The sequence below is a fragment of the Medicago sativa genome, chromosome 1 (assembly GCF_051527215.1).
Source record: "Medicago sativa cultivar Bolivia chromosome 1, Bolivia_mono, whole genome shotgun sequence".
NCBI lineage: Eukaryota > Viridiplantae > Streptophyta > Magnoliopsida > Fabales > Fabaceae > Medicago > Medicago sativa.
Window position 1 is genome coordinate 23302125 of NC_140749.1, and position 21490 is coordinate 23323614.

General features: G+C 34.4%; 2 protein-coding genes and 2 pseudogenes across 2 annotated transcripts; all 4 read left to right on the forward strand.

Moving 5' to 3' along the window:
• The first annotated feature begins 568 nt into the window (after positions 1–568).
• Positions 569–1161, forward strand: LOC146953718 (uncharacterized). The gene is made up of 2 exons (XM_085742415.1): positions 569–621; positions 711–1161. Exons 1-2 carry the CDS (start codon positions 569–571, stop codon positions 1159–1161), a joined length of 504 nt encoding a protein of 167 aa, XP_085598541.1.
• Positions 1162–1226: 65 nt separating this feature from the next.
• On the forward strand, positions 1227–5490 carry LOC146953719 (uncharacterized; annotated as a pseudogene).
• Positions 2918–4024, forward strand: LOC146953720 (uncharacterized). The gene is made up of 4 exons (XM_085741414.1): positions 2918–3146; positions 3232–3496; positions 3615–3702; positions 3817–4024. The coding sequence occupies exons 1-4, from the start codon at positions 2997–2999 to the stop codon at positions 4022–4024; spliced, it is 711 nt and encodes a 236-aa protein (XP_085597540.1). The 5' UTR covers positions 2918–2996.
• Positions 5491–7043: 1553 nt separating the features above from the next.
• LOC146953721 (uncharacterized) lies at positions 7044–19571 on the forward strand (annotated as a pseudogene).
• The last annotated feature ends 1919 nt before the right edge of the window (positions 19572–21490 follow it).

Consider the following 21490-nt stretch of genomic DNA (forward strand, 5'->3'; position numbering starts at 1 on the left):
TCTTCACAAATCTATTTAGGCCCAACAACTTATTCTTCTTTCTATTCTAACCCCCAATTCCACTCACACTAATAATCCTCATAATCTTATTTATTTCTAAATTAAATATATCTCTCACAAATAACAAATATATTTCTACACCAAATAACAAATATATCTCTAACAAATAACAAATATATTTCTACACCAAATAACAAATATATCTCTAACAAATAACAAATATATTTCTACACCAAATAACAAATATATATTATTCTAGTAAATACCAACATATAACATAACAAAATATCACTCATCAAAATAAATCGACTAAATCATAAAAAGACATCTAATCTCAAAACTACCTCCAAATCTACTTACTCTAATAATTCTCATATTCTAATAAATAATAGAATAATGCCACATAATAAAATACTAACACCTCATATAAATAAATAAATCACATAAATAGACTCTAACTTAATAAAAATAATTAAATAAAAAGGAGGGCGTTACAATATATGTTAATGTTATCGTAATTCAGAGGATTTGAATCCAAACCCGACGACCGAGTTGGAGAAGATCGTCAATGATCTTCGAATCAAATACCGAACCTATGTCGTCGATCTTGACGTGGAATATGTAAGTATCGAATTGTTTATATGTATGTTGTGAACATATCCACGAAATATATTGATTTAATTGCTGATTTTTTAAGTTTTGATTTATAGGGGATTGGTTGTTTTGCCAACACTGTTTGTTCATGACTTTGGGGACGAACTTGGTCGCTATGCAACGTTGGTGGACCGTAACTACAACGAATTCGAGGTATTGGTTGAGCGAAACAATGGACGTATTTATCTCACAACAGGTTGGCATGCCCTTAAGGATTTTTTCAACGTCCGTCTTGGTTCTTGGGTCTCAATGGTGTATGTTGGTAGGGGCAAGTTTGGGATTTATTTGAAGGATAGGTTTGGTGGGAAAATTTCAACCCCTAGGTTTAACCCCCCTATGAAGTTTGAGCTTGAGAGACAGATGCTGCCTTTCCATGAATTTGATGTTCTCCCTTCCCCTTTTGCTTATGACAACTTTAACTTTGAGTTTTCATATGAAAAGAGGTTGACATCTGATGACTATGAATCTGGCAGTGTGGTGAGTGTGTATTTTGCTTTAATTTTTTAGATAAATAAAATCATTGAGATGCCTTTCTATTAACGCATGCTTATATTGAATTGCAGGAGCTTGCTTATATGGGATTCTGTCAGGCCACATTGGACATTGAAACAACATCTTTGAAGGTAGTGGATGATAATGGCAACGTCTGGGTTGCACTTTGATGTATAATGCTGATGATGGTGGTTCTTTCAAGATTGGAGGTGGCTGGAAAAGGATGGTACTTGCTCGCAGACTTCGTCAAGGATCGCGTATCTTGCTTGGTGCACCTGTTGCTGGAAAGAATGAAGTGCTTTACCTTCGTGTGATCCGCGTATAGGAATGGACAATCTGTTGTTCTTTAGTTTGTTCTTCCAATCAGTCTAAACTATGTAATAATGTGGGGTGTTCTCTTTTTATGGGGTCTGTTTGTTCTATTTGATCGTTTGTTTTGGCTTGATCAATAAATATTTGTATGGCATGGTCTCTTATGACTTTTATTATTGAATCTAATTTTGGTGATGGTCCAATGCATAAAAACAAATCTTTGTTCTATTTTCCTTTGATGCCTCTGCATTATTCCAGATATTAGTTTAATTTTGCGCAGACGATGTAATGCCAACAATAAGCTTATTTAGTTTAATAGCATTCATATTTCAAAATTACAGCAGGGTTGATATTATAAACTATATAATTAGTATAGTAATTAGTTTGTTGTAGTCAACACAGTCAGTTATCTTCAAATTTTTAAACAAGGCAGATGCCATATAGTGTTTACGTTTAACACATGTTCCATAATCAACTTGACATTCGTTTCAGGAAAGTATAGGGACTTGAAAATTGTAATAGTTTTTTATGACCCTTAAAATTTGAGGTGGAGCAAAATCTCAATATCACCGCATCTATTTAGACTAAGTTCTTACTGTTGGGGTGGTTATTCTAATCTCAAGCTCATCTTTGAATATTGCATCAGTTGGTTAACACTCTTAAAATTTTAATTATATCAAATTATCAATACCAAAACTTTGATTTAGAATAAGTTGTTGCGGATAAGGTAGTTATTCTAACCTCTAAAATTAGTTGAGTAAGTGTCTGCTACATGTTAGATGTGGCCACAGTATGTATTTCATTATCACTTATGTTGTATTCAAATTTTAATTAAAGGTTTATCAAGGTTTTAATAGATTGTGTATCATGTCTTATTATATAACACTTTCATATCACTTTGTAATTTTTATTTGAGTACAAAAAGTTTTGAAAATGCCAACAATTTGGAAAAGTTAGGAGTTGCCATAATATATATTTTTATAGTTTGTATGGTGTTTAGTATAAATTGCGGCGTTTCGGTAACATTGGAAGCCATACAATGAGTTTATTTTTTGATCTTCACTGATGAGTGTTTTTTTTTTATTCTATCTCTATTTTTTTTTTAATTCTATCTCTAATATTGCATGGCTGTTCAAGTTCTTTGTATGGGGATAGTTGTATGCCTTTCTAAATTCATGCACGATTTTTATTTGTCTTTATTGGTTTTGATTTGCCATGGAAACTGTAAAATGATTAGGAAGGCCGGTCCCCACCAACATTGAATGGATTGTATGCCCCACACAAAAACTATAGATATTGGAAAATTTCCGTTACCTAGGCAGTACATGCATCTTTGCATACTATTGAGTTGGAAACGTTCCAATCTCAATTTTAAAATGAATGGACACGTCATTAATGATTGGCACTATCCTAACTTCATAACAATTGTATGCACAAGCATAAATAGGGGAAGGGAACTTCTATATTCCATATCTCACTATTCAAACACATAACAAACGATCACCCACTCATAGATTTCATCTCAACAAAAATAGCTAATGGCTCCAGTTTTCACACCTGTTTCTGCCATTGTTGCTGGAAGGATAAAGTATAAGCTCAATGTTCGTGTTGCACGCATGTGGACGGTGACAGATTTCAACAGACCTCATGAAGAGACATTCATCCACATGTTGCTGCTCGATGATAAGGTATTTACAATAGCACATTCTGAGCTTACTCTGTTTTACTAATTTATTATACTTACGTCTCACTATTGCCTTCCTCTTATTGCAGTTGGGTATGATACAGGCCACTGCTAAAAAGCACTTGATTCCCAAAATTAAGCACGAGGTTCAGGAAGGATCGGCTTATGAAGTTGAAAATGTGTTGGTGATGCAGAATGATCCTAAGTATGCTACTACCAAGCATAAGTGCAAACTAAACCTGATTGATAGAACAACATTTACAAAACTGGATGAATGTAGCATTCCAATGAATCAATACGATTTCATGCCGTTTAAGGATATCCTGGTAGCAGACAGAGAGGGTCAATACATTGGTGAATTTCTGATTTCTAATTTATATTCTCCTTTGACTATTTTCAATTCTCTAAGTTAGATCGAAAAATGAATTTGTGTGCTTATTAGGTTCAGATATTTGTTTTCCAGATGTCATAGGTCATGTTGTAGAGAAGGAAGATATCAGAGAGAAGGAGGTTAATGGAAAAAAGAGCAAGCTTATTGACATCACCTTGGAAGACTCTGAGTAAGTACATAACACTGTGGTAGTTCTTTCATGTTATGTATACTAAATTTTAAACTGGTGCAATCATGTCTCATTCGTGTTGCTTTTATATTATTGTGTATGCAAGAATAATAGGATCCACTGTTCACTTTGGGAGGATTATGCTAGGCAAATGCGTTCATTTCTCACATCTAATGATTCATCTTCGCCATTGGTTGTGGTGTTGCAACTGTGCAAGCTCAAAAAATATTTTGGAGTGATGGGAGTGTCCAACGCATTTAACCGCACTAAGCTGATTGTTGATTCTGAAGAACCCATCATAAAGGAATATAAGAGCAAGTAAGTATCAATTATATATGGCAAATCCAAATATCCGGTAGACTATGTAATTTTTTACTAATGGAGCCTACTGTCTTTTGTGTCTATTAGGCTGGATGGTGTGGATATTGATGTGTCCCAGGGCGTGAGTCAATTCACCGGGACAATGACAGTGCCTTTGGCTGATGACATGCTTCAATCCCAAATGATGACGATCGAGGATTTGATTGAGTCGACTGATGTAAGTCAATATATCCATCAGTGTGTTTGACTGAACTTTGTTTTTTGATTTTTAAATTCTTAATTTTGTGTATCGTATTTGCCTTGATTCAGTCATGTATGGGAGTTGTACTTGCAACTGTTTGTGACATTGAGGCTGATTATGGCTGGTATTATGAATCATGCACGAAGTGCGCTGGACGAGTGAAAGTTGTCGCAGGGAGGATGTATTGCGGAAGGTGTAAGCAAGGGAGGAATGCAGTTCCAAGGTATAGTGTGCATCCCTTTAAACTGAGTGTGTCAAGTTGAGTACAATTTTTAAGTTATAATGGCAATGTATCCCTGTATGTAGGTACAAGCTACATGATCAGGTCATGGATAACACCAGTTCCACAAGTTTCATATTGTTTGACAGAAATGTTCAAAACTTTGTTGGTAGAAGTGTTCAAGAATTGATAGATGCCGCCCAACAGATAAACATGGTGTATACAATGTTAGCATTATTTTTACTTTGAGTTTGATTTGGTTGTTATAAGTTTGGATATTTACGCTCATTGATTTGTGTTGCTTTGTTAGGGTGATAATAATAGCGGTTATCCATCTGATCTTGAAATATTTCTGGGGAAGCAAATGTTGTTCAAGGTCGAGATCACTGATGGGAACCTGCTTCACAATTGGCGGAATTATTCAGTGAAACGGACATCCGACGATTCTAATCTGATTAAGCAATTCATTGAGTTGCACAAGATAGAGGTAGAACTCATACTCAATTGTTATATTGAATAGTTTTGGCAATAGTGGAACATTTATAGAACATGTGATTCTCTATGATAAAACGTTTAAGAATCATTTTTAACAATATTCGTTTGAACCGTAAAGGTGATTGCTGATGAGGAAAAAGCTGACCAGGAAACTGTGAACATGCTGGATTTGTCTAATGAAACACCAATTGAGGTAGGACATCAGATACGGTAGCAATCATTATTAATTAGGACATACAACATGCAAGCACAATTCTACCATACTCTTACTATCGGATATGTGATTTGTACTATGTAACAGAACCGGCTGATTGAGGGTGGTGATTCAACTAAGTCTGATAAGAAGGCTGTTGGGACTGAAAAAGTTGTCGAAGAAGTTACTCCATGTAGCAAGTCAAATGGGAAAAGGATTGGTGATGAATTGGGTGCAGCTGATGTAGAAGATGAGGTTGCTCAAGTGTCATCCAATAAGCCACCGAAGTTGAAAGCTGTTAAGGTGGAGAAAATTTGAAGTGATGTAGGTCATGCATTGCCTCTGTAGCGACAAACCTTTCGCCTATGTTTTGAATTTTTATTTAGTTGCTTTTTTCATTCAAATAATTAAGTATTGTTAATGGATATCTGATGTTTGGATGTCTGAATTTTGCTGTGTTTAGACTTTTTACTTACTTGCTTTTCATTCAAATAAGAATGTATTGTTATAAAATATCTGATGCTTGCAAATCTGAATCTGTTATGTTTAATTTTTTATATATTAAGAAGTTGACAATGGTGTTATTAACGGAGTGTCGTCATGACTTTCATAATGTTTAATTTTTATGGCAGATATTCTTCTAACTATAGGCATTGTGCTTATTAGATGTATAATAACATGGTGTAGTCGTTGTATGAGTAATCGTCGACTAATCTTAGTATGTTAAGATAGTAAATTAATAGATTACGCCGATCACTGTGTGGATTATTAACACCTATTTCAGAGGCTGATGTTACCCGTGCAAATAGTTTTTCTTTCATGCTTTACTTTGTGTTATTTATTAATCCACACAACTATACCTTATATACAAAAATAGAGTCTACTTAATGCATTTTCTAAATTGCGGTGTTGCCGTAACCTTGACTGTTAACCATCGTAGCGAAAAAGAATCATGAAATTGATTGTATACATTATTATAATATAGAGGTTAACTATAAAAATGTAAGTAGACCACTTAATAATCACTGATTTGAATTGTTAAATTCAATTACGGTATTATAAAACTAATGTTAAAATATGAGTAGCTATTTAACCCTTCTTTTTTTTTTTTTAGAGAAGAGTAGCTATTTAACCCTGATCATTTAAAATTTGTAAGGCATATAATTGTTAGTTTTCAAGAAACTACTTAATTTATAATCATAATAGCACCATAAAAATGGATGTAATACCTTAAGTTGATTATCAACATTTCATTTTGGATTTCACATAAAATTATAAATAGCATTCATGTTGAGTATTAAACGTGTCCTTGATAAGTACTGCACAATTCTTCTGTATTCCATACATTTAAAACTTAGTGGCAAGACATATATAAGTTCTATAGGTAGCAACAATACATGGATCTTGGTTCCCATGTAATTTACCATCATTAGATAATACATTGGGAGGGGACGCTAATTACAAGCATTCACTGTATGGTAACATATAAAACTTATAGTGGACATTTAATGATTAAACATTTATACGGTGCTCAATAATTGTGGTTGATGGTATTTGTGTAAATTATTCAATTTTTACCAATGCACAATGTGATTACTTACAAATATCTACACAAATTTTCACTATCAGTTGTGCACATTTAACGTAGAAGTTTATAGACTTAGTGTTACAACTGTTGGGAATCTTTGTTCTGTGACCGACCCAAACTAAGTATATCACAAGCAAGAAGATTGTTTTAACCATGACTGCACAAATGAGCTACCAGCTGGTAGTATAACAGATCGAGTCTTCTGCAGTATTTTCAGTCCCTTCATCTGGCCAAGTATCACATATATCAATAGTTGTGGTTGTTTTAGCTTTTTACACAAACCATGGAACCTAACAAGAGGCGGAAGGTTGCGCAACCTAGAACCCCGTTGCGAGACATCACAAATGGTATGAATTTTTATTGTGTTCCTCTCATCATCATGTTCACTGCTTCGTAACGCCTTTTTTTTTGTTTTAGTAAAATGCAAGTATCTTACATTTTACATGGTTGTAGCTCATGGTTCAGCTGATTTTGAAGAAAGATTAACCACTAGAAGGAAGGGAAGGATTACACCCATCCCTCCTGGAAAATATGTTCTTAAACCTAAGAAGCAGTGGGTCAATGGTGAAAATGATGCACAAAATGCACACACCATATGCGAAGGAGAAGAAACATTCATCGAATGCAGCGAGAACATAGAAGACATTAATGTCCCTGATAATAATCATGGTATATATTATATAATACACAGTTCATTTTGTAGCTTGATTGTAAATTTGTTTTGTGAATAGAAAAATCCCACATTTAACTATATTCATATTTTTAACAGTGCCAGAGATACATGACATTGGTCACGACGACATGATTACATCTGATTTATGGGCTGACATTAATGATTACCAAGAGTTAGACATAGATGGCGACGAGGATGCTGAAATATATGATGTTACTGTGAATGATTCTGGTAAGCATTACTATAGATCGCGGTAATGCCGCGACTCTAAAACTTTGTTTCCCTTTCGATGTAGAAATCCACTCCATATGTTTCATGTAGTGGTGTGTGTCTATATATATATATATATATTCATTAATAAAAATTCCTTTCACTATGTAAAATGTTGATGTTGGCTTAAGTGTAGACAATCCATTGCCTCATTTCTTACATTGTCACATTTTTATGTGGTAGAGGATGATGACGAACCCATCATTAGAGCCAGCTTTAGCACAAGAAAGCCAAGAAAGCGTAGAAAGGTTCTTGACGAACCACCATTAACTGGTATGTATCATATGGATGTGATATATGTGCTTTCGATAACTTAGACATCAAGTTATATGCCTTTAACTATTTTTAATATTGTTTATCAATTGTATTATATTTTCAGAGTATTTTGATGTGGGAGAGCCTTCATTTATCTGTAAATGGTGTAAAGCTATAATGTGGTATGAAGAAAGAGTGTCCAAACACCGTAATACAAAGAACCCTGAGTTTTCTATGTGTTGTTTGCAAGGGAGAATTGAGATTGCTCCTTTTGCCCAACTACCACAGGCATTGAATGATCTATACTTCAATAATGATAGGAAAAGCAAGTTCTTCCTTCAAAATATTAGATCGTTTAATAGCATGTTTGCATTTACATCAATCGGTGCAAAGATAGATAAAACAGAGAACAACGGTCGTGCTCCGCCCATATTTGTTATGAATGGGGAGAATTATCATCAATTGGGAAGTTTGCTCCCGCGTGCAGGTCATCAACCAAAGTTCGCTCAGCTTTATATATACGACACCGATAATGAATTGAACAATCGAATGAATTCTGTCAGGTACATCTATGAACATATAACAATATAGATCGTTTAGGCATTCAATAAAAATTATTATAATCTCAATGTATAATTTTTTGTTAACAAATGTAGAATGGAAGACGATAGAAACTCTGTGAAGGCAACCATTGTGCAGGAAATACGAGATGCTCTTGATTCCTCTAATTCCTACGTCAAAACATACAGGATGGTTCGTGACAAGTTATCTGAGAATAATGCTCCAACACTCAAGCTACGTATTATAGGAAAATGAGGTTATGACGGTAGGCGCTATAACATGCCAACTGCCTCGGAGGTTGCTGCCTTGGTTGTAGGTGATTATGACGCAGCCGACTTCGAAAGAGATTTAGTGGTTGAGGAGCGGTCTGGATTACTAAAGCGTTTATCTGTATTTGAACCGTCCTATCTTCCATTGCAATATCCTTTGATCTTTTCAAGAGGGGAAGATGGATTTCACAGAGATATAAAGTTTTCTGATAGGCCCACCAAGAAGCCCATAAAAAGAGTATTTGTTTCCATGAAAGAATGGTTTGCATATAAAATACAACAGAGGGTGCAAGACTATGCTGCATTGTTATATTCTAGAAGGTTGTTCCAGCAATTCTTGGTGGATGCTTACTCAATGATAGAGTCATGGCGATTAAAATGGTACCGAGACCACCAGAAGGAGGTTAGAGCAGATATGTACAAGGGGTTGGCTGAGGCAGTATTGAGTGGTGAAACAAATCCATCTGCTACAGGGAAACGAATTATATTGCCATCGAAATTTGTGGGGGGAGCAAGGTATATGATTCAAAATTATCAGGACGCAATGGCTATATGTGCATGGATAGGATACCCTGATCTTTTCATAACATTTACATGCAATCATAAGTGGCCAGAGTTAGTTAATTACTTGAAGAAGCATAATTTAAAACCAGAGGATAGGCCTGACTTAGTGAGCAGAATATTCAAAATTAAACTAAATCGTTTGATTACAGATATTAAAAAAGGCAACATCTTCGGAAAAGTCAGAGCAGGTATGCTTTATTTATTTTTATTTTTTTAGCAAAGGTATGCTTTATTTATCACTTACGTTATTTAGTAGTTTACTTATAATATTTTGTTCACATTTTACAAACGATCTCTTATTATTTATTATTTGTGCTAATTTATGGCAGTGATTTATACAATTGAGTTTCAAAAGAGAGGGCTCATGCATGCTCACATATTAATTTTCCTTCATCCAGAGTACCGGTGTGTGCATCCCAATAATATAGATAAAATTATATGTGCGGAAATTCCGGATAAAGAGCGTGATCCTGAGCTGTATAATATAGTATCCACTCTGATGATACATGGTCCATGTGGGGATCAAAATATTAATTCACCTTCATGTTCAAGGGGAAGTGTACAAAGTACTTTCCAAAGAGGTTTGTCGACGAAACAGTTATTGATTCAGATGGTTATCCGGTTTATAGGAGAAGGGACAACGGTGTGTTCATAAAAAAAGGCGAAGCTTTTGTCGACAATAGATATATTGTGCCATACAACAGAACTCTTCTGCTGAGGTTCAATGCTCACATTAACGTGGAATGGTGCAATCAGACGCGGTCAATTAAGTACCTCTTCAAATACGTCAACAAAGGACATGATCGTGTTACAACAACTTTCCACAATACAGGTGATCAATGTTACGATGAAATCAAGATGTATTACGACTGCAGGTGTAACGCCCTCCTTTATTAATTTAATTATTTTTATTAAGTTAGAATTTATTTATGTGATTTAATTATTTATATGAAGTGTTAGTATTTTATTGTGTGGTATTATTCTATTATTTATTAGAATATGAGAATTATTAGTGTAAGTAGAATTGGAGGTTAGAATAGAAAGAAGAATAAGTTATTGGGCCTAAATAGATTTAGAAAGAGTGATTAGTATTATAAATAAAGAAGCTTAGAAAGAGTTTTTACGTTAAAACCGCTTTTTGGAGAAAGAAGGGAAAGAGGAGAACTCAGAGAGAACCCTAGGAACGAAGAACGCTGCTTTCGATTTCGGAAAAACAATCTAAGGTAAGGGTGAGATTATCTTTCACTAATATTAGGTCTGTGAATCATTAGATTGCATCTAACATGCTTTAGAATGAGTAAGGGGGGGAGTTTTATTCATCATGATGGCTGTATGAACATGTGGGTAGTGAAGGGATTTTGTTTTCCATTGATTTTTTTTATAACCTCTTAATGAATTCATGTTAAATTTGTGTTGTAATTTGCTGCTGTAATTTTGAGTATATTCTTGTCTCTGAATTCATTATTTTTTTGTGCAAAATTCGTAGTTGATCCGTGGTTATGTCATGTTTGATTTCTTATGATATAATTCACTTTACCGAAAACCTAACTCTATTAATTTGGGGATTGTGAAATTCAATTAATTTGTTTGTGAATTGCCGATTGCGATGGATTTTTGAGTTCACTTGAATACATGTGTTCTCCGAAAACCATTGCTATTTATAATTAAATCTAATTGATCCTTAACATGATTTGGCAATGATACCGAATAATATATTCTATGAGATGCACTGACATATTGATAGTTGTGTGCTACTTATTGCTCTACGAGATTGTTACAATTATATATGTACTTATAGCTTCCTGGATTTGTATATTAGTATAGTTTCTTTGGACTTGTACCTTACTGAATATATATTTTATAAGTTATTGAATGAAAAGTGTCATCTTGTGTTTGTAATTAACGTAAAAATAATGTATATATATGTATCAGTGAAGAGTTAAACAAGGTATTCTAATTTTGAAAGTGAGATACATGTTTATATATTTTTAAAATTGATTCATAAGGATATGGTTATTAATCGGAACAGTAGCGAACATTCATGATACCTTTTATTAGGTAGCAGTTCATTCTTTAGTATTGTTACTTGTTTTAAGTTGATCACTAGGAAGGGACAATTAGCAATTTGATTGTTAATTGGTTTAAGAATTCAATCTTGGTGGGGACATTTTTTTAGTTTATTAATAAAATAAAAGCATCAATTAATTGTCATTAAATTTTGAATTCATGAGTATAAAATATTGATTTGATGATGGATAATTGATGTGAAAATAATGTATTATTTTAAGATGTGAAAAATATTAGACGATGTGTTATTTGAAGATGTATGATTTAATGATGATGTGAAAAAGATGTGTTATATAAGAGTTGTTATATGTTGCACTTGTTGTTGTTTGCTGTTGTTGACCATTAATGTCATAAAGTTGTATAAGTCGGTCTAAGTTGTAAAGATTTAAGAAGTTTTCCATTTTAATGGAATTGTATAAGATGTTCACGTTGTTGTCCAAGTTGTAGGAAGATTGTGTCGTTGCATAGTCAGTGATGGGGGCTTAATGCCCGACAGGTTCTTTATGACCTTAGCGATGGGGGCTTAATGCCCGACAGGTCCAATTATGACCTTAGCGAAGGGGGCTTAATGCCCTGGTGGTACCACATGCATGTTGAAGTTGTCTAAGTTGATGTTGAAGCTGTCTAAGTTGTTGTTGAAGTTGTCTAAGTTGTTGTTAAAGTTGTTGTTGCATTGTAGAGTTGTCATAACTTATATTTAATGATGATTTAATGATGATATTCGATGATGGTATTTGATTGTGATTATGATTTAATGATGATGTTGTTTATGAAGTTGATTATTGAACTTGGTTATGAAGTTGTTTCCAATAAATGCTATGTTTTGATAATGCTATTACGTGAATTACTTTGTGATGCCTTTTAGTATGATGATATGTGACGATGATTGTGACTGCTATATGATGATATATTGCTAAGATGAAATGATGATGTCTATGCATTTGATTATAATTGTTAAATTATAAGATGATTATATTGTTAAATGTAATTTATGATTTATGAGCTTAATATTATTGTTTGAGAAATCTCACCCCTTCTGCTTGAAAATGTTGCTCTTCGTATGGGTAACTTGCAGGTAATCAAGATTAGATGCGGTCGTGGGTGACTATCTCTCACTGCGTCCTTAGGTGCTCTGATACGTAACGGGATGGGAATTTTGACACTGTTTTCTATTCCTTACGTATTGTTTTAAGAGATTTATAATGAAGTTGTTGGATTTGAACTAATTATTATGTTTTAGACTATTTGTGAGACTTTTATGATGAGGCCTTCGTGCCAAAGACCATTTTAGATGATGAATAATTCCGCTGCAAAGTATTAATTAATTGTTGATTTTCGAAGGATAAATATTAATTTATTCCATTTATGATTTTTAAGAAAAGATATGTGACATTCCGTTTACGTTGAAAACTCTGATTTTATTTATGAAATTTTTATGTTGGGAAAACGGGGTGTTACAATTGGTATCAGAGCAGGTCGGTCCGTCCGGCCAAGTAGTGAGTCGAGTTGTGTCTTTTAGCAGTTGGAATACCATTATTATGTTATTCTAATTGTTGTGTGTTGTACAGAGAAGATATCTGGAGGCTGTAAATTTTATCTGTTATAAGAGAACTAGAATGGCTGGAAGAAACGATGCTGTGGTGGCTGCTGCATTGGAAGCTGTGGCCCAAGCTATAGGACAACAACAAAATGTTGGTGCTGGTGTTAATGCTGAAGTGAGAATGTTGGAGGCTTTTCTGAGGAATCATCCTCCTACTTTCAAAGGAAGGTACGACCCTGATGGAGCACAGACGTGGCTCAAGGAGATTGAAAGAGTTTTCAGAGTTATGCAATGTACTGATGATCAGAAGGTGCGTTTTGGTACGCACATGCTGGCCGAGGAAGCTGATGACTGGTGGGTGAGCACTCAAACTACCTTAGAGCAAGAAGATGAGGTGATTACTTGGGCTGTGTTTAGGAGAGAGTTCCTAAACAGATATTTTCCTGAAGATGTTCGCGGAAGGAAAGAAATCGAGTTCCTTGAGCTGAAGCAAGGAAACATGTCGGTGACAGAGTATGCAGCGAAGTTTGTGGAGCTGACTCAGTTCTATCCACACTATATCGGAGACAATGCTGAGTTTTCTAAGTGTATCAAGTTTGAGAATGGTTTGCGTGCTGATATTAAGCGAGCCATTGGCTACCAACAGATCCGTGACTTTTCTGCTTTGGTGAGCAGATGCAGAATCTATGAAGATGATTCAAAGGCTCATTATAAGATTGTGAATGAGAGGAAGAGTAAGCAGCAACAAGATCGTGGGAAGCCTTATAGTGCTTCAGCTGATAAGGGCAAGCAAAGGGTGAATAATGAGGGAATGCCTAAGAAGAATGAGACTTCTGCTGGGATTGTTTGTTTCAAATGTGGAGAAAAAGGTCACAAGAGTAATACTTGTGGTGCTGATGAGGTAAAAGGGTGCTTCCGTTGTGGCGTCAGGGGGCATACAATTTCAGATTGCAAGCACGACGACATTATTTGTTTCAATTGTGGTGGAAAGGGGCACATTTCTGCTAAGTGTACTGAACCAAAGAAGGCCCCGGCCAGGGGTAAGGTGTTTGCCTTGTCTGGTACTCAGACGGAGGATGAGGGTCGTTGATCTGAGGTACAATTTCGAGGACGAAATTCTTTTAAGTTGGGGAGAGTTGTAAAGCCCTCCTTTATTAATTTAATTATTTTTATTAAGTTAGAATTTATTTATGTGATTTAATTATTTATATGAAGTGTTAGTATTTTATTGTGTGGTATTATTCTATTATTTATTAGAATATGAGAATTATTAGTGTAAGTAGAATTGGAGGTTAGAATAGAAAGAAGAATAAGTTATTGGGCCTAAATAGATTTAGAAAGAGTGATTAGTATTATAAATAAAGAAGCTTAGAAAGAGTTTTTACGTTAAAACCGCTTTTTGGAGAAAGAAGGGAAAGAGGAGAACTCAGAGAGAACCCTAGGAACGAAGAACGCTGCTTTTGATTTCGGAAAAACAATCTAAGGTAAGGGTGAGATTATCTTTCACTAATATTAGGTCTGTGAATCATTAGATTGCATCTAACATGCTTTAGAATGAGAAAGGGGGGGAGTTTTATTCATCATGATGGCTGTATGAACATGTGGGTAGTGAAGAGATTTTGTTTTCCATTGATTTTTTTTATAACCTCTTAATGAATTCATGTTAAATTTGTGTTGTAATTTGCTGCTGTAATTTTGAGTATATTCTTGTCTCTGAATTCATTATTTTTTTGTGCAAAATTCGTAGTTGATCCGTGGTTATGTCATGTTTGATTTCTTATGATATAATTCACTTTACCGAAAACCTAACTCTATTAATTTGGGGATTGTGAAATTCAATTAATTTGTGAATTGCCGATTGCGATGGATTTTTGAGTTCACTTGAATACATGTGTTCTCCGAAAACCATTGCTATTTATAATTAAATCTAATTGATCCTTAACATGATTTGGCAATGATACCGAATAATATATTCTATGAGATGCACTGACATATTGATAGTTGTGTGCTACTTATTGCTCTACGAGATTGTTACAATTATATATGTACTTATAGCTTCCTGGATTTGTATATTAGTATAGTTTCTTTGGACTTGTACCTTACTGAATATATATTTTATAAGTTATTGAATGAAAAGTGTCATCTTGTGTTTGTAATTAACGTAAAAATAATGTATATATATGTATCAGTGAAGAGTTAAACAAGGTATTCTAATTTTGAAAGTGAGATACATGTTTATATATTTTTAAAATTGATTCATAAGGATATGGTTATTAATCGGAACAGTAGCGAACATTCATGATACCTTTTATTAGGTAGCAGTTCATTCTTTAGTATTGTTACTTGTTTTAAGTTGATCACTAGGAAGGGACAATTAGCAATTTGATTGTTAATTGGTTTAAGAATTCAATCTTGGTGGGGACATTTTTTTAGTTTATTAATAAAATAAAAGCATCAATTAATTGTCATTAAATTTTGAATTCATGAGTATAAAATATTGATTTGATGATGGATAATTGATGTGAAAATAATGTATTATTTTAAGATGTGAAAAATATTAGACGATGTGTTATTTGAAGATGTATGATTTAATGATGATGTGAAAAAGATGTGTTATATAAGAGTTGTTATATGTTGCACTTGTTGTTGTTTGCTGTTGTTGACCATTAATGTCATAAAGTTGTATAAGTCGGTCTAAGTTGTAAAGATTTAAGAAGTTTTCCATTTTAATGGAATTGTATAAGATGTTCACGTTGTTGTCCAAGTTGTAGGAAGATTGTGTCGTTGCATAGTCAGTGATGGGGGCTTAATGCCCGACAGGTTCTTTATGACCTTAGTGATGGGGGCTTAATGCCCGACAGGTCCAATTATGACCTTAGCGAAGGGGGCTTAATGCCCTGGTGGTACCACATGCATGTTGAAGTTGTCTAAGTTGATGTTGAAGCTGTCTAAGTTGTTGTTGAAGTTGTCTAAGTTGTTGTTAAAGTTGTTGTTGCATTGTAGAGTTGTCATAACTTATATTTAATGATGATTTAATGATGATATTCGATGATGGTATTTGATTGTGATTATGATTTAATGATGATGTTGTTTATGAAGTTGATTATTGAACTTGGTTATGAAGTTGTTTCCAATAAATGCTATGTTTTGATAATGCTATTACGTGAATTACTTTGTGATGCCTTTTAGTATGATGATATGTGACGATGATTGTGACTGCTATATGATGATATATTGCTAAGATGAAATGATGATGTCTATGCATTTGATTATAATTGTTAAATTATAAGATGATTATATTGTTAAATGTAATTTATGATTTATGAGCTTAATATTATTGTTTGAGAAATCTCACCCCTTCTGCTTGAAAATGTTGCTCTTCGTATGGGTAACTTGCAGGTAATCAAGATTAGATGCGGTCGTGGGTGACTATCTCTCACTGCGTCCTTAGGTGCTCTGATACGTAACGGGATGGGAATTTTGACACTGTTTTCTATTCCTTACGTATTGTTTTAAGAGATTTATAATGAAGTTGTTGGATTTGAACTAATTATTATGTTTTAGACTATTTGTGAGACTTTTATGATGAGGCCTTCGTGCCAAAGACCATTTTAGATGATGAATAATTCCGCTGCAAAGTATTAATTAATTGTTGATTTTCGAAGGATAAATATTAATTTATTCCATTTATGATTTTTAAGAAAAGATATGTGACATTCCGTTTACGTTGAAAACTCTGATTTTATTTATGAAATTTTTATGTTGGGAAAACGGGGTGTTACAGCAGGTATCTATCCGCATGTGAAGCGGTGTGGAGGATATTCTCCTTTGATATTAATTACAGAGAACCGACTGTTGAGCGATTAAATTTCCATCTTGAAGGTGAAGAGCCTGTTGTTTATGAGGATCACGAAGACTTGGAAGATGTAATTAACAGGCCACATATTCACGATACTAAGTTCTTGGCATGGATGGAGGCAAATAAAATGTATCCTGAAGCAAAGGATCTAACTTATGGGGAGTTTCCTTTAAAATTTGTGTGGCATGCTTCAGACCACAAATGGAGTCTGCGAAAAAGGGGACGTTCAGTGGGGAGGATTCATTTTGTTCCTCCAGGTTCAGGTGAAAAATTCTATTTGAGGACTTTACTAAACTATGTAAAGGGCCCTACTTCATTTGATGAAATAAAAACTGTCAATGATGTGAAGTATAATACGTTCAAGGAAGCATGTTTTGCACTTGGTTTGTTGGACGATGACAAAGAATTCATCGATGCTATTAATCAAGCATCTCATTGGGGGACCGCAAGTTATATGCGCAAATTGTTTGTTGCGTTGTTAGTAACAAATCAGTTTGCGAGACCCGAAGTGGTCTGGAGCAAGACATGGGAGGCTCTAACTGATGATATATTATACCGTCAGAGACGTGTCATGCGCGTACCAGGTAAATGTCACTTTATATGTCAAAACTTATAATCGAATATTTGATACTATCTCAACTAATAGTGTACAGTTAAGATCCTCATTTTTTTGTTTCGTATGGACTGTGTATAATTTGACTAAAACATATTCCAAATTCATGTTACCCAAATACATTCATGTGCAACTTATATAAGAAAAACTAGACCACTTATAAATGCTAAGTAGTCTCTAATGAGTAAATTCAATTATATATCATTTTAACAGTGAAGTAATAGTTGTGCTCTGTGTGAATCAGATCTGTTGCTGGATGAAGATCAAATAAAAAGCTATGGCCTGGCAGAAATTCAAGTGTTATTGCAAGGGCATGGGAAGGACATGAAAGAAGATTATCCTTCAATGCCTAGAACGGATGTTTCTCTAAATACCGAGGGGCTTAACCATTTGATATATGATGAATTAAGATATAACAGAAATGTTCTCAAAGAGGAACATGAAGGATTAATGTCTACGATGACTTCCGAACAAAGGCAAATATACGATAAAATCATGTCGAGGGTTGCTGAAAACAAGCCTGGGTGTTTTTTCCTTTATGGTTACGGTGGAACAGGTATGACCTTTATTTAGGTTCATATATCACATGCATATGTATAAATTACAATAAATTCTTATGAACTATTTGCATTGTCTCCAACAGTATAGTATTTCCTAAAGAATATGTACCAAAATAAATGCCAATTGCTTGGAATTAATTTATATGCATCGAGACAATAAACTGTGTTTTTTTTTTGCCTTTTTAAAATTAATACCAGCCTCATATTGTTACATTTGTGTGTACTATGTTAGGTAAAACCTTTATTTGGAGAGCCATGTCTTCTGCACTACGTTCCAAAGGCAAAATTGTGTTGACGGTTGCCTCTAGCGGTATTGCAGCATTGCTGATCCCCGGAGGAAGGACGGCTCACTCAAGGTTTTGCATTCCATTCATTGTTGATGAGTTCTCAACTTGCACCATAAAACCTAAAAGCCCTCTAGCACAGTTAATTCGAAAGGCAAAGCTCATCATATGGGACGAGGCACCTATGATGCATAAACACTGTTTTGAAGCTGTTGATCGAACCTTAAGGGATATCATGCTAGAGCAAAACAACGGGAGAAATGACATTCCTTTTGGTGGTAAGGTTGTTGTTTTAGGTGGTGATTTTCGACAAATTCTCCCCGTCATTCCAAAGGGAACCAGGCAAGATATTGTCCATGCAAGCATCAACTCATCGAAACTATGGCCATATTTTGAGGTATTAACATTGACAAAAAATATGCGACTTATGCATGGTTGTTCACCTGAGGAGGTACAAGAGAGAAAAGCATTCAGTGAATGGGTCTTAGGGATCGGCGATGGTTGTATTGGTGATATATCAGATGATTACATACAATTTCGAATCCCACCAGATTTGCTCATTAAAAGTTCAGGTGATCCTATTGCTTCTATTGTTGAATCTACTTATCCATCAATAATTCAGAACATGCATGATGAGTCTTTTTTCCAAGACAGGGCCATCTTGACTCCCAAAAATACGATAGTTGATGAGATTAATAATTATGTTTTTTCTTTGATTCCTGGAGAAGAGAAAACATAGTTAAGTTGTGATACTCCTGTAGTAGACACTGCATCGGTCAACAGACCGGATGATGTACACACCCCAGAGTTTTTGAATTCTATTAATTCTTTCGGTCTCCCGATCACAAAATAACTTTGAAAGTTGGAGTTCCTGTCATGTTGTTGAGAAATTTGGATATCACATCAGGCCTTTGTAATGGTACTCGGTTAATTATTACGAAGATGGGCAGATACATACTTGAAGGCAAGGTTATATCAGGTAGCAATATTGGGGAGAAGGTGTATATACCAAGATTATCGTTGACGCCGTCTGATAGAATTCCTTTCAAGTTTCAGCGTAAGCAGTTTCCTATATCTGTCTGCTTTGCAATGACAATAAACAAAAGCCAAGGACAATCACTTAAGCAAGTCGGTATATATCTCCCACAACCTGTCTTTTCGCATGGGCAGTTATATGTTGCAGTATCACGTGTTACATCAAGGGCCGGTCTGAAAATATTACTGACTGATGACAACGGGGATTGCATCGACACCACTTCGAATGTAGTCTATAAGGAGGTTTTTCAAAATGTTTAAGCATGTGTCGTATTTTGCGCGAGACTATTGTTGCTGTACTCTTTTACTTTCTTTAATGTTGCATTTTTATACCTTATAAACTACTAATGTCCCGGGCGGTAGCACGGGTAAAAGTTCTAGTGAGTTTCAAACTCATTTAACATGATATTAGAGTCGGATCAAGGATTGCAATTGCAATGTGAGAAGTGAACTTAGACCCACGCTAGGCATGATGGTGGATATTGAAGTCGTTTGAAGTTTGTTTGAAGTCTCACATTGCTCAGATTTCCACGTTGTTGGATGTATAAATATGTTTTGACACTCTTATCATTTGAGCTATTTTTTGGGATAAGATTCAAGCTCATTTAACATGATATTAACGTCACGATAATTATTACAATGTGTGGATTAGACTCAGGCTCACGCTACACGTGAGACTGAGTATAATGGCTATTTTAAAAACCTATATGCCATTTTGTATAAGTATTTTAAAATGGAGTACACTTCGGTACTCTGAAGTTTTGTTTGCAAGTGCTTAGTAATTCACCTTTTAAGGTGAATAGGTTAGGAATTCAAGGTTCGAACCTCAACCTATGCATACTAAATTGTTCATGTTAACTGAGTTATGCTCAAAGTGACATTAATACAGAGTTATTTATGTCGAACATTTAATTGGACATGAAATATGGTAATCATTATCCAATCATTCAATATTATGTCATATGTTTATATTAAAATATTTTAAAATAAATTTTACATCTAGAGTACTAGATCAAAACTTGAAGATATTCAAGAATTTACCTTTAAAAACTTACCTGCCATTGATTGTTTACCGTTGGTCCCCGTATACGTGGTCACCATATTTCCGATCTAATAATACTTTGATTTCAGTAAACAGAGAAAGGAACTCAATCATGTGTTAAAGTGGAGTTTTGAGTTGTTATGGTGTGCCTAATTAGTATAAATTTAGGCCTCATTGTAATAGTCAAATTCATTTTAGAGGAGTGATATTTGAACATCCATTTTTGTTGACAACCATTGGGACAACTTAAATATATAAAGAAAGAGAGATGAGTATTGGCACAAAAATCAAAGCAATAAAGAGAGAAAGTAAAAACATAATGTGAGTATGAGAGAGAAAGTTGTCACAAAAGTTGTCAAAAAATGGTTGTTCAAATATCATTTCTCTTCATTTTAGCGATGGATTGTAGTGTAATTAGGGTGTTTGGCTGTTGTCTTGTGTATTTTGACCTGATTTGTAATCTTGGCTAGTACCTATCATCCAATTGGCTCCATTGTATTAATCACCTTAAATTACTAGTGTTGAAAATACATAGATAGATATTTAAAATTTGAAACAATTATAACAACCAATGTAAAAGTATAAATGGTACCATAACCCACCATACATAGCATATCATTCTAATTGGCAAGGAAAACGTGCATCCCACACAAATGATTTGGCTCCATCAGTGTAGCTCGTTGTATCACATGAAGGAAAATTTAACCCCCTACCCCACAATTATATCCTTTCTTGAACAAAATTCCTAAATTCCAATTTTATCTTTGATGTTTTTTTGAAAGAAATAAGTTAAAAACTTCTTATGTGGAGATAAAGGTACAATTGTGGGGTAGAAATAAAACCTTCACACACTAAATAACAAAAACAATAAAAGATAGCTTATTACCCGCTATGAAAGGCTCCCTTCTCAAAAAAAAAAAAAAAATTATAAAAATATGTTCTTAATGTGTGTGTACAATACTTGTCTTTTTAGTATTTTCACTTTGTTTTACATGCAAAAAATATAAATTTTTATGTCTAAATATCTGGATTATTTATTTGTTAATTGTTCGACCAACAAAGCCTCCATAGAGAGATCACAGTCAAAAGAAGTGCCCCAAAAAGATGTATTGGGGACAAGGGGTGGGAATAGGTCGGC